This window comes from Littorina saxatilis, linkage group LG5, assembly GCF_037325665.1.
Source record: "Littorina saxatilis isolate snail1 linkage group LG5, US_GU_Lsax_2.0, whole genome shotgun sequence".
Classification (NCBI taxonomy): Eukaryota; Metazoa; Mollusca; class Gastropoda; order Littorinimorpha; family Littorinidae; genus Littorina; species Littorina saxatilis.
The window spans coordinates 37,316,302-37,330,033 of record NC_090249.1 but is presented as its reverse complement, the minus strand read 5'-3'; the positions used below and the strand labels follow the sequence as shown (position 1 = coordinate 37,330,033).

The following is a 13,732-nucleotide window of genomic DNA, read 5'->3' as shown; positions in this document are numbered from 1 at the left end:
TCTAAGTCACTACGCGCAAAATAGTTCTAATCTTTCTTCAAAACTCTGAACATTATTTGCAAAACCGTTCACCATCGTAACTGAATTTTGAAGAAGCATGTCATATTGCGCAACTTTCAACTTAGTTTGCAGATGCAATTTTGAGAAAATAATACTTAAATAACATTTAGCATAGCGATTTTCTATGCCCTTTCATGTCAAGATCGTGTTGAAGATGAATATGCAAATTCTAAAGTTCAAATTTAGGACTTGTTGCTGTTGCACGCGCGTGGAAACCTATGTTACGACAGTGATGGAAAACTTTCAAGCGATTAATTTCGTTTAAAAAAACAATTCTGTGGACAAAATAACATTTCAACTGTCAAGCACACTTAAACCAAACACACATAACAAGAATAGCAGTCCTTGCATGGACATTCCAAACGATTCTTGTAGTGAGGTGCAAAACTAGTTGATGGTTCATGTCACAGATCAGACCTCCATTTTTCACGCATCCAATCATTTCTTTCGCAAAACAACCTTCATAATAATCATGCAAAATACTCAGTTTTGTTTGTACTATTTCTTTATTCATTTTACTTCTCAAAAATACCAATATCATGATTTAAAATTCAGTATGTTTCAATTGTGGGCTAATTTGATTATGGCACACACAAAAGGTTCAGTTTCTGAGACGCACCCATATGTACAATTAACGATTACATTCTCTTTTAATCGAGAGAAAGAGCGCACAGACTTCAACAAACCCGACTTACAGGCTTGATGCTAAGACAGAACTTAGTGGTCTTTTCTTCCAGCTCGTATCATTTTTGACTCACATGCGAAGCAAAAGTGAGTCTATACATGTACTCACCCGAGTCGTCCGTCCGTCCGTCCGGACGTCCGTCCGTCCGTCCGTCCGTCCGGACGTCCGTCCGTCCGGAAAACTTTAACGTTGGATATTTCTTGGACACTATTCAGTCTATCAGTACCAAATTTGGCAAGATGGTGTATGATGACAAGGCCCCAAAACACATACATAGCATCTTGACCTTGCTTCAAGGTCAAGGTCGCAGGGGCCATAAATGTTGCCTAAAAAACAGCTATTTTTCACATTTTTCCCATTTTCTCTGAAGTTTTTGAGATTCAATACCTCACCTATATATGATATATAGGGCAAAGTAAGCCCCATCTTTTGATACCAGTTTGGTTTACCTTGCTTCAAGGTCAAGGTCACAGGAGCTCTTCAAAGTTGGATTGTATACATATTTTGAAGTGACCTTGACCCTGAACTATGGAAGATAACTGTTTCAAACTTAAAAATTATTTGGGGCACATGTTATGCTTTCATCATGAGACACATTTGGTCACATATGATCAAGGTCAAGGTCACTTTGACCCTTATGAAATGTGACCAAAATAAGGTAGTGAACCACTAAAAGTGACCATATCTCATGGTAGAAAGAGCCAATAAGCACCATTGTACTTCCTATGTCTTGAATTAACAGCTTTGTGTTGCATGACCTTGGATGACCTTGACCTTGGGTCAAGGTCACATGTATTTTGGTAGGAAAAATGTGTAAAGCATGTGAGTCGTATGGGCTTTGCCCTTCTTGTTCTTTTTGTCTTGATTTGTTGTGCAAGTGTGGACATGCTCTTAAAAACAATTATGAGATAGAGTGCACAGACCTTAACAAACCCGACTGAGAGAGTTTCTTTTTCAATGTTTGTTCATTTTCTTCTTATCTTGATATGCATGTGCTACTGATGACATGAATTTGTGCTAGTATATATAAGAAAGGCGTGCAACCATGTGGTCAGTTGCATCTGATTGTTCGTGTGTATGTTGGTGTCGAAGCATACCATTTCTTGAAGACCCAAAAGTGGTCTTTTTTGCACATTGTGTTTTGTTCTTATTTTGTAAATGTGAACAGTCCATAAGAGACAGAGCACAATTTTTGCTTTCAATGCCTTAGGGGGCTAAGAAAAACAGACGCTGCTGCCGTTGTAATTGTGTGATATGCAAAATTAATGTTGACTTTTCAATAAAATGTAAGGCTTCTTTTTAAGCCTACTGTCTATATGATACTTACCGAGACAGTACTATTCTTGCACATTATCTATTATAGGCCGAAAAAATTGGACAAAACGCTGAGTGGGTACAATTATCTCCCATAACCATGCGCCACCGTGGATCCCAAGCACTGTCCGAGTGCTTCCCCCTTACAGGATGTAGGTGGCGCGTCCTCTTTCTTTATGAGCTGCAGACCCTCAAAAAGCCCATAACATATCAAGAGGGGAGGCGGGAGGGAAACTCTAATAGTACTGTCTCGGTAAGTATCATATAGACAGTAGGCTTAAAAAGAAGCCTTACAGTCAATATAACACTTACCTCGACAGTACTATTCTTGCACAGAATACCAGAGTGGTGTGAGGGTGATATGTAGAGTATTAAACTCCTTAATCAAAATCACTTAAATCCAAGGATTAAGATACCCAGGCAATTTTCGAACAGTACTACCGTAAAAGAAAATATACCCAAGAAACATACCTTAGACTGACGTGACCATGCTAGCAACCACTGCTGTGTGGTGAACTCAATGTCAAAGTCCAGGCCACTCAAAGCTTGAATACCACTGAGTCTACGGCAAGTGGCTAAAGCGATGAGGAACAATTAGTCTTAAAAATCAGCAACTTGATACTGATGCCTGCCAGGGGTTCAAACTCATTGCTACGCAGGAGTTTGAGGACCAGAAAGACATCCCCCTTGGGAAATGAAACCCGAGGTTTAGACACCGCTGCATTGCTAATACCCGAAAGGACATTAGCGATGAGGGAGGACCTGATCAAGTGTTCAGTTCTGCGACCAGTAGCGGCCGCAATCGTGGAAGCGATGGCAGATCTGTATCCAAGAAGAGTCTTAGAAGAAAGACTCTTCTTTTGATACACTTCCACCAGGAAGTTGGCCAAGTCCTGTGTTGAGGGATAAAGCGGCTTTATCCCCTTGGACAAGGCGAAGGTGGCCCAAGCTCTCCAGCGTAAGTCGTAGAGCTGATTAGTTGATCGCCTCTTAGCGTTCAAGGAAAACTCTACTGAACTCTTGTGCAATCCTAGTGCAAGCAGTTTGGAGCGCACAAGAACCATGCGGTCAAGCACAGACTCTCTGGACGTGGATGAGGGAGGCATGATCGAGGCTGGAGCAGACCTCCCCCGTCCAGATCCAGAGGTAGAGGGTCTACGTGGGTGAGACCGCGAAGATCTGGAAACCACGGAGCTGTTGGCCAGTAAGGCGCGACCAAAATCAGTCTTGGTCGTTCCTGCAGATATTTTGCCAGCACCCTCGGAATCAGAGATGTCGGGGGATAGGCGTAAGCATCGAGGAGCCTCCACAAGAGAGTGAATGCGTCCAAGTGGAACGCATTCATGTCTCGAAAGGGGTTGACGTACCTGGGAAGCCGAGCGCTGAATCGAGTTACGAACAGATCGATCAGAGGACGGTCCCACCTTGCCCACAGACGCTGTAGAACGTTGTGAGCGATGGTCCATTCTGTGGAGAGAACCTGATCGCCCCGACTGAGAATGTCGGCCAGGGCGTTCAGTTTCCCCGGAACGAACTGGACTGACATCCGGACCTGATTGGTCTGGCACCAGAGCAGAATCTCCTCCGCCAACAGGGAGAGGGACCGAGAATTGGTGCCCCCCTGGTGGCGAAGGTAAGCTAAGCATGTGGTGTTGTTGTCCCCGTTGAAAATCAGAGGGGCCAAGGACAGGCCGAATGGGAGGGCCCGAAACTCGAACACCGTGCCCTCCCAAACGAACCGGAGCAGATGTCGGTACCCCGGGGCCACCAGGATGTGGAAGTAAGCATCCTGGAGGTCCCAGACATGGCCCAATCGTTTGGCCGGATGGCCAACCGGACCGACGAAGGGGTTTCCATCTTGAACTTGCACCTGTGAAGGTACAAGTTCAAGGTGGAGAGGTCCAACACCGGCCTGAACCGGCCGTCCTTTTTGGGGACGGTGAACAGGCGGGAGCAGAACCCCAGAGAAGGCTGAGAAAGGGGGTAGACCGCCTTCTTCTCGACCAACGAGTTCACCTCGTCCTGAAGAGCCTGCCATCTGGCAGGCTCTCGAGGAGGGGGGAACGTCCAAGGTAGAGCGGACAATGGAGGTTGTGACGACAGCGGTAGAGAAAACCCCGACCACACCACCCTCAAGAAAAACTGGTTGGAGACCAGTCTGCCCCACATGCCGCGGGCCCGAAAAAAGGGAACCGACGGACGAAAGAGGGGCAACTTGAGGGGGCGTCAACGTAGGGCCGGGACTCACTGAAAATTCTGCTGGCGGGCAGGCGCAGGCTTGCGACCACCCCCCCTGGTGGTGCTGCTTCCCCTTACCTGTCTGAGCACCCTTCGTCTTGCTTGGGAACGCAACAGGCGCCTAAGAGGAGGAAGAAGGAGGCAGTGAAACTGGCTTCTTCTTCTTCTTCTGAGGCTGGGAGCTGGAGGTGACTGTAGCACTTCTCTTACTCCCCGCCGCCGTCGCCGAAGCAGCGAGGCCAACCATCAGAGAATCAGTGTTCCTCTGGCGTGTGGACTCCACCACAGAACGAACAGTGTCCGGATGAAAGAGGGAAGAAGGCTGAGGAAACGTGTTCCTCAGACTCTTCCTCATATCCGGAGGCACTATAGAAGTAGGCAGAAAATGATCACGGAACAGGGCCAATAAAGTGGACCCGTGTTCCAATGGCCAATTCTGCCGCAGACGTCACGCACGATCGCACGGCATGCAAAGCCCGATCCACTCGAACCGTGTCAAGGACCCGAGTGGAATCGGACTCTGCCCGATCGGGAGGGTCCAACAGTGTGGACAGCGTGCTCATCCATGTCAAGGCCTGTGATTGGGCCTCGACTGTGGAAGAAACGGTGGCCTCAAGATTGTGGAACGAAGCAGAGCTCAGTTCCACCTTCTTGACCGAAGGCACCTCCCCAACGAACACATCACCGTCAGCCCCACCCTAAACACTCGAAGTCTGGAAAGGGAGAGTTCGAGAGTCAAAGGGAAAAGGGAGGGACGAAACAGATTGGACACGAGGAAACAGTGGAGGTGCGCCTCCCGAAGGAAAGCATGGCACTGAACCCGCGTCCTCCCGAGGAACATAGGTCGCGTTTGCACGTGAATCTGTACTCCTCAGGCGATGTGCTGCCGCTTCCACCGTGGCACTTAGACTAGGGTGGAACGCGAATTGCCGGCGGCCGGATCGTTCATAAAACGAGCCGCCGGCAGACGCGGCGTGAGCCTCCCGCGCCCGGGCCGAAGCGGACTCAAAGGACGAGAGGGCGTCTCAGGGAAGGACGTCCTGAAACTGTTCAAACGTCCTTCTAGCTGTGCGAGGACGAGCCTCCTGCCTCTCGTCCTCAGACCCCGGGTCCACGTCCTGTGTGTCAACACTAGACGACAGACGCTTAAGAGAGGCATCCGTGACGTCAAGACGCCGCGTGATGTCTGTCATGTACTGTTGGAAAGTACGAAGCATAGCTTCGGAAGTTCCATCAGAAACCGGCAAGGGTAGAGGTTCAGTGTTAACCTCAGGGCGACCCTGATCCTCCTCCCTATCGTCCTCCGACTCACTCTCCTCTTCACTTCCCGACAACTCCTCAAAAGCAGGAGTGTAGGGAGCTTGAGGGGGAAGAGCCGAAAGCGATGAAGCAGGCTGTGAAGAAACGCCCACAGAAGCAAGAGGCCGCGAAGACCCCTGCCCCAAAGACGAAACGTCTCCAGCAGCCGAAGGGGGAGAAAAACAACAACCCTGCGACTGTTGGGTCAGCCCAGCCAACGAACCCCCGCCATTTATAGACTGAACAGGAACCCATCGGGTCTGATCAGAAAAGAAATGGTCCGGTCCGGTCGGGGGTGCCGATCCGGTCCGGTAGGGTGGTCCGGTCCGGTGCCGTACCATCCGGAGGTCCCGTTCAGCACCGAACCATCGTACCCACAGAAGTGTTCGGGTGGTTAGGTCCGGACGTGGACATACCGTACCATCCGGACCCGTAGGTCCGGTATGGTCCGGTTCGGTGCCAGACCATCCAGACCAACAGAGGTGGTCGGGTGGTCCCGCACCGGACCATCCGGACCCGTAGGTCCGGACCCGTAGGTCCGGTACCATCCGGAGGTCCTGTTCGGCACCGAACCATCCGTACGCACAGAAGTGTTCGGGTGGTTCGGTCCGGGCGTGGACGTACCGTACCATCCGGACCCGTAGGTCCGGTTCGGTGCCAGACCATACGGACCAACAGAGGTGGTCGGGTGGTCCGGACCGGTCCGGTAGGGTGGTCCGGTCCGGTGTTCCGGTCCGGTCCCGTACCATCCGGAGGTCCCGTTCGGTACCGAACCATCCGTACCCACAGAAGTGTTCGGGTGGCTCGGTCCGGACGTGGACACACCGTACCATCCGGACCCGTAAGTCCGGTATGGTCCGGTTCGGTGCCAGACCATCCGGACCAACAGAGGTGGTCGGGTGGTCCGGTCCGGACCGGACCACCGGTCCAGCACCGGACCATCCGGACCCGTAGGTCCGGTCCGGTCCCGCACCATCCGGAGGTCCCGTTCGGCACCGAACCACCCGTACCCACAGAAGTGTTCGGGTGGCTCGGTCCGGACGTGGACATACCGTACCATCCGGACCCGTAGGTCCGGTTCGGTGCCAGACCATCCGGACCAACAGAGGTGGTCGGGTGGTCCGGACCGATCCGGTAGGGTGGTCCGGTGTTCCGGTCCTGTGGTCCGGTCCCATACCATCCGGAGGTCCCGTACGGCACCGAACCATCCGTACCCACTGAAGTGTTCGGTCCGGACGTGGACCTACCGTACCATCCGGACCCGTAGGTCCGGTGGTCCGGTATGGTCCGGTTCGGTGACAGACCATCCGGACCAACAGAGGTGGTCGGGTGGTCCGGTACCGGACCATCCGAACCCGTAGATTCGGTCCGGTCCCGTACCATCCGGAGGTCCCGTTCGGTACCGAACCATCCGTACCCACAGAAGTGTTCGGGTGGCTCGGTCCGGACGTGGACATACCGTACCATCCGGACCCGTAGGTCCGGCATGGTCCGGTTCGGTGCCAGACCACCCGGACCAACAGAGGTGGTCGAGTGGTCCGGTCCCGACCGGACCACTGGTCCGGTACCGTACCCTCCGGACCCGTAGGTCCGGTGTGTTCCGGTTCGGTGCCAGACCACCCAGACCAACAGAGGTGGTCGGGTGGTCCGGTCCCGACCGAACCACTGGTCCCGTACCGTACCATCCGGACCCGTAGGTCCGGGGGGTCCGGCAAGGGCCAGAGGTACTGTCCCGCACCGGACCCTAAGGTCCGGTACGGTCCCGTACCATGGGTCCCGTCCGGACCAAACCCGGAGGTCAAGTCCAGTCGGGACCCGTGGGTCCGGTTCGATCCCGACCCGTAAGCCTGGAACGTTCCGGACCCTTGGTCCGGACCATCCGTCACCCGAACACCAGACGCTAAGGAATGGCGTGGGGTCAAGACGGTCCGGTCGGAGGTGTCGGTCTGAGCAACAGAAACAATGTTCCCGTCGCCCTGACCATTCGACAGAAGTACCACGTTCTGTCGAACACCTCCACGTCCAGTAACTAGTCGGCCGGAGCGTTTCAAGAGGGACAGCCACCAGTCACACGGACGTCAGAGGGAACCGTAGTAGCAGTGGTCGTAGGCACGAAGCCTGAAACCCCTGCCCCCACAGGACCGCCCTGAACGGGGTCAATTCGCATCCCAACCCCAGCGGGGAGGGAATTCAGAGACCCCGTCATCTCCTCCGATCTCCCCCCCCAGGAGGCCGAAACTACTGTCAAAACAGCAGCAGACGACCCAGCGAGGGAGTTCAGAGGAGGACCCGTGTCCCTCCTGGCTTCCACAGCGGTGGAAACCGAGGAGGGCACAGGAGAGGCACCGGAAAAGGAAGATTTTAATGCCAACTGCACCCGGTGTTCCCAGGCGGTCACCCATCCAAGTACTAACCGGGCCCGACGTTGCTTAACTTCGGTGGTCGGACGAGAACCGGTGTTTTCAACGTGGTATGGCCGTTGGCTGTCAAAACCTGAGTCTCTCCAGTAGCCCCTAGATCGGATTCACCAACCCCCAAAGAGGGTTGGGAATCGACCTGCCCCCGGATTCGAGCCAGGGGGGAGAAGGAAACCTTCCCCCCAGGCTTGAAACCGGGAGGAGCTGAAGCCTGAGACTGAGGGCCGGACAACGGCGTCGAAGGGGGGGAAGCCTGTTCCACTGAAGGAGAAGGAGAAAGAAGCTTTTTCTTTCCCCTCGACCTTCCCCGAACCTTCGACGGCGCAGCCCCGCCCGAAGTCTCAGGCTCAAGCCCAGCCTGTTTGAGCAAGCTCGCATTGAGCTTGCTCAAACAGGCTTTCTCCGCCCTCCCTCGCCGCAAACGCAAAGCGTTTGGAGAGGGAGAGTCGGAGCGCCGAAAGATCCCCTTCTCCGTGCGTAAAACATGACGCTGGGCGCCCGGAGAAGGGTTGCCCCCGGCAGACTCTGGTTCCGTAGAACCAGAGCCCAAAACAGGACGAGACATCCTACCTCGCCCTGTACGTACCCTTAAAGACCGAGAATTAACAAAATTCAAAGAAAATTTAGGTCAATACTCAAGTGAATGCGGCGAAACGAGAAGCAGACGACCGGTCACCACGAAGTAGGACGGGAGGCACGCCGAGTCCGCCACACAAAAACGGAGGCACAAGTTGAAGGAAACACAACGTAGCCTCAAGCCAGAAGTGGAATAACACACAATAATCCAACAGGTGATAGTCCACACAGAAAAGGAGCCTCTTAGTCCAAAATAATCCGGGAGCGTAGCAGAAACACAGCCGGTCTGACACGCGCGAAAAAAGAAAGAGGACGCGCCACCTACATCCTGTAAGGGGGAAGCACTCGGACAGTGCTTGGGATCCACGGTGGCGCATGGTTATGGGAGATAATTGTACCCACTCAGCGTTTTGTCCAATTTTTTCGGCCTATAATAGATAATGTGCAAGAATAGTACTGTCGAGGTAAGTGTTATATTGACATGCGTTTTCTTTTGTAAATATAAAGTTTGGAATCTTGCTACTGTGAGTGTGATGCACAATGCAAACTAACTGAAAATTCAAACAGACAACTTAAGCACAGACCAAAGAAGCTATATCTTATATTATCAATGCACAAAGTTCCCAAAAGAAGACTTCATGAATAAGCAAAACAAAAACAAAAAAACAGTAATCAAAAGACAGACACCAAAGGTTAAATTTCAGATATTTATTCAAATAAAAGATTCCCAGAATAACAAAGTAACAATGCTGTAAGTCACATAACAACGATTAAAGATAAAGTGTTACGGTTTTAACAATTGATTCAAAAAAAATGTTCTTCACACATTCATGCTGCAAAGTTGTAATAATTGTGTGTGTGTGTGTGTGTGTATTTGTGTGTGTGTCTTTAAAAATGAAATTAAAAATACTCATCTTACTCCTGTTTCCTCAACAACAACGTCCATAGCAAAAACAATATCAAATAAAAATAAACTATTTATAATGTACGCAATACAACAAAATCCCAGTCCCAAAATACAGTACATACGTCCAGAGCATAATAATAAATGTCTCAGTAAACAGACAATACATTATCACTCTGAAAAACAACAGTTTGAATATAATCGTCAAGCACAAGAGCTCCTTTACCAATGCTTTTTAGGCATATTTTATGATATTTAATATGGCCAGACCCTCATTATAAGAAATTCATGATACGTTTCATGATACTGTCACTCCTTAGCATGCACATCAACTTTGCAAAGGAAATTGTAACACATAGACTAGACGTATCAAAAATAAGCCATTTCTCTTTTACAATGAATAATCCAATTTTCAAATAGACCTAGCTCAGCAACAATTATTCCCTCAAATTAAAATGAAAGAAAAAGAGCAGTTTTGATGAAATTCAAGGAACATATTTCATTGTAGTTTCCTTTATTATCTTTTTATTATTTTTTTTATAACTCTTACGGGAATCGAGGAAATTTTTTTTGCGTATATACTTTGTTTTCTTAACAACAAAGGAAATCTAACAGCCTGCACACGCTTTCACACAACAATACATTTTTTCACCAAAAAAGCTGGAATTCAATTGTTTCATAAAACTGCAAAATACAATGTACTTGTAACATAGATGGACGGAATGTGTTCAGGAAGACATCATTTATATCTAAAAACCAATAAAGGAATAAGCAGAAAAGTAAATAAGTATGACCTCAATTGTTTTTGAAACCATCAATAAATAGTACATGTACAATCCCAAGCAAAGCGAAAATCAATCAATGCATCATGAGACAGGAATAATATTAAATCAATATCGAGTGAAAAAATATCAGAAAAATAAAAACACATGTTCACATAGTAAGAATACAAGAAGGACGGATGTGCGAACAAAAAAATACTTCCAAAATGCAGAAATAATACATGTACATGTACATCCAAAAGAAGAAATTAAGAATTCCACTGCACTTCACCAGTGTGAGACATTTATACTCCTATGGATTCATTATTTAAACATTTGCCACTCTGTTATATTGCAAACAGCTACAGTTTTGCCCAGAACCAAATTGTTTATATACGAATGCCTTATTATCACGGAAAATTATGCTTAAAGTTTTCTCAAAATGTAATAAAACACATTGGTATTTACCATGACATGCCAAATATCTGATCTGCATTTTGTATGAATTCTATAAAACAATATCCGGTATAAAAATGCTATCACAGTTTTGTGTGGATTATAATGAATATGCATATAACCTGTTGTCAAGGACAGGGTATAACACAAAATTATAATCAATAGTTATCTACATTTTTAAACAAAAATGTTAGAAAGAAATCTCAACTCAGAAATGCGCCAGGGCTAGCACAGGTGAAAGTGGTCCAGACATACTGGACTGAAAATGGTTAATTTTTGTATTTTTAGAGCATATTGGTGGACATTCCTGGCAAAGAAACTCCATAATTTGCACAGAAATATTGACTCTAAAAAGTTACCACACAGCCTCATTGGGGGGTTCGGAGTATGCCACATTGCCATTAGTGCACTGGAGATACCAGATCAGCGTAAATTTACCGGTCTGTGTACAATATGCTAGAACCCGATACACCCGCACACAAACCATGCAGCTAACACATTCAAAAAGAGCATTTATCCCCTCAGACATTCTCCCTCATTTCTAACCAACCACATTTGTACACTAAAAGCCATCATCTTTTTCTTCTTCGGAGAATGCAATGCAATACATGTACAAAGAAGGACAGCCAGTATCATCTATATCTGAATTAATCCATCACTTCTTTGCTATTTTACCCAATGTAGCTTTTCTCTTGGAACATTAAGCCTTTTCATCGTCTTCTAGTCCTTAGCGACCTTCCTACTCTGTCTGTGAGGATAACTCCGTCTTCGTTCATGCCCAGCATCTTGCGAAGCCGCACGACTTCCTGTTTGTACCTGTAGAAAATACAGTCACATTATGATGTACAAGACTTTCATTATAGTCTATCAGACAAATCAAACCTAACAAAATCTTTCAGCAACGCCTACATATATGTCCATCAATGTACTGCTGGCTCTCCCTGATTTGTTCCTCAAGGATTGTGTTATTGCTTCTTTCTGCACCCAACCTCTACTGCTACCCCTCAATCCCACCCCACTCCCACCATCAAGGCAAGAAGATTCCATCACAGCCTACCTGACAAGATGGCCGTCAATGTACTGCTGGCTCCCCCTGCTTTGTTCCGTGAGGATGCTGTACTTACTGAGCAGCTTGGCTCTCTCCTGTCCCCACCCCTATACTCCATCCCACCCCACTCCCACCATCAAGGCAAGAAGATTCCATCACAGCCTACCTGACAAGATGGCCGTCAATGTACTGCTGGCTCTCCCTGAGCTGTTCCTTCAGCACGCTGTTCTCGCTCAGCAGCCTGGCCCTCTCCTGTTCCAGCTGTTGCTGTGTGTTCAGCGTGAACTCTCTAAGTTGCTTTCGCATCGCTCCCCAGATGTCGGACTTGCCTGCCACCCTGTCCACACAAAAACAAACATTTTATTTATTTCTATATATTATTGTATATCGTGTGTGTGTGTGTGTGTGTGTGTGTGTGTGTGTGTGTGTGTGTGTGTTTGTGTGTGTGTGTGTGTGTGTGTGTGTGTGTGTGTGAGTGAGAGGTGTTTATTGGAATTGTAAAGAGCTTGCAGCTCAGTGAATCGGGACTTGCGCAATAGAAAAGTGATTTATTATTATTATTCTTTTTGTATTGCTCTCTTGAGGTCTCTCACTTAATTAAGAAGTAGATGATGAACATGTTAGATGGCTCAGTAAAAATAATCTAGAAAACAAAAAAAAGGTTATAGTTTATCACTTTATGGAACATTTACTTTATGATAAAAACGAAACATAAAGAAGTATGTCAATCTTAATGGTCTTTGGCTCAATTGACGGTGTTCAGAATAGCTCTGCCCGTCTTGTCCTACGAAAGAAAAAGAGAGATCATATCACCCCCCTCCTAAATCAGCTCCACTGGTTGCCCGTTCCTGCCCGTATCACCTACAAAATCAACACTCTCACCTACAAATGCCTCCATGGTCTCGCCCCTGCCTATCTCTCCGACTCTCTTTCTCTCTATGTCCCTTTACTTAGTTTAGTCAGTAAATGTTATACTTTTGTTTTGAATAAGAGATTAGTGAAATGGACGGAAGAACATAAAAAACTAACAGAATCTCAGGCTGGTTTTAGAAGTGGTTATTCCACCGTGGATCATATCTTTACATTAACCCTTTCATGACGGGCCACGAGTTTACTCGGGTCCCACACACTGCTCTACTGGACGGGCCACGAGTATACTCGGGTCCGACGGAGTGTTCCAGTTCCTTTCCCATTCCGATTTTTCACAGTGGCCAAAGGGAAATAACTGCGCTAAACTTCCTGCTGAAGCCTCGTGGGATGTTGTTGGCACATTTTGGTGGATTTGCGATCGTTTTTTGTATAATTTTGAAGGAAATATGGCAGAAAAGCCGGCACGTCAACTTCGTCGTACATTCACTACACATGAAGCGATTCAGGAACTGTTTCTAAACAGTGATAGCGATGGAGATTCGGACTTTGTTGTTGATGAAGCAGACCGAAGTGAGTCGAGTGACGATGAAGATTTCTTTGTTCCACAACCAAGTACATCTACTGAGCGATTTTGTGGTCGTACATACGGTACAACGTACCCCACCCCAACCCTAGAGCAGAGGTGTGGGCGTGGTCCAAGGTGAGAGAGTGTCTCTGCATTTAAAGAGCATTACTGTTACAATGTACAGTACAATGTTGTGTGTGGTGGGGGTTTGTGTGTGTGTATGTGTGGTGTTTTGTGTGGTGGTTTGTTTTTGTGTGTGTGTGTGTGTGTATTTTTTGGCAATTTTTTAAAACGTGGTACCCATTTTTGACAAAATATCAGGAAATTAATTCAGTCCAGGGAGAGTAACTCTATCAGAAAAATACAGTCATGAAAGGGTTAAACCCATCCTGTTTATTACTCATCAATCAATATATGAGGCTTATATCGCGCGTATTCCGTGGGTACAGTTCTAAGCGCAGGGATTTTTTTTTTATATATATTTTTTTTATGCAATTTATATCACGCACATATTCAGGGATTTATTTATGCCGTGTGAG

The 13,732-nt window shown here is 47.8% G+C and overlaps 1 protein-coding gene, 1 long non-coding RNA gene and 1 other non-coding gene across 4 annotated transcripts in view; all 3 read right to left on the bottom strand.

The window, feature by feature from the left end:
• Positions 1-13,732, bottom strand: part of LOC138967042 (uncharacterized) — a 96,846-nt gene that overhangs the window by 20,219 nt on the left and 62,895 nt on the right. The gene's annotated exons all lie outside the window — the stretch shown is intronic.
• LOC138967867 (5S ribosomal RNA) lies at positions 7,962-8,080 on the bottom strand. Its single transcript, XR_011456044.1, has one exon. It is a non-coding gene; the product is annotated as a 5S ribosomal RNA (ribosomal RNA).
• LOC138967037 (coiled-coil domain-containing protein 78-like) overlaps positions 9,283-13,732 on the bottom strand; it is a 28,239-nt gene continuing 23,789 nt past the window's right edge. For both annotated transcript variants that reach the window (XM_070339497.1, XM_070339498.1), the window contains 2 exons: positions 11,925-12,095; positions 9,283-11,526 (listed from right to left, as the gene is read on the bottom strand). In XM_070339497.1, the coding sequence (XP_070195598.1) occupies positions 11,421-11,526; positions 11,925-12,095 (277 nt within the window). In that variant the 3' untranslated portion in view covers positions 9,283-11,420. The remainder of the gene's footprint in view (positions 11,527-11,924; positions 12,096-13,732) is intronic.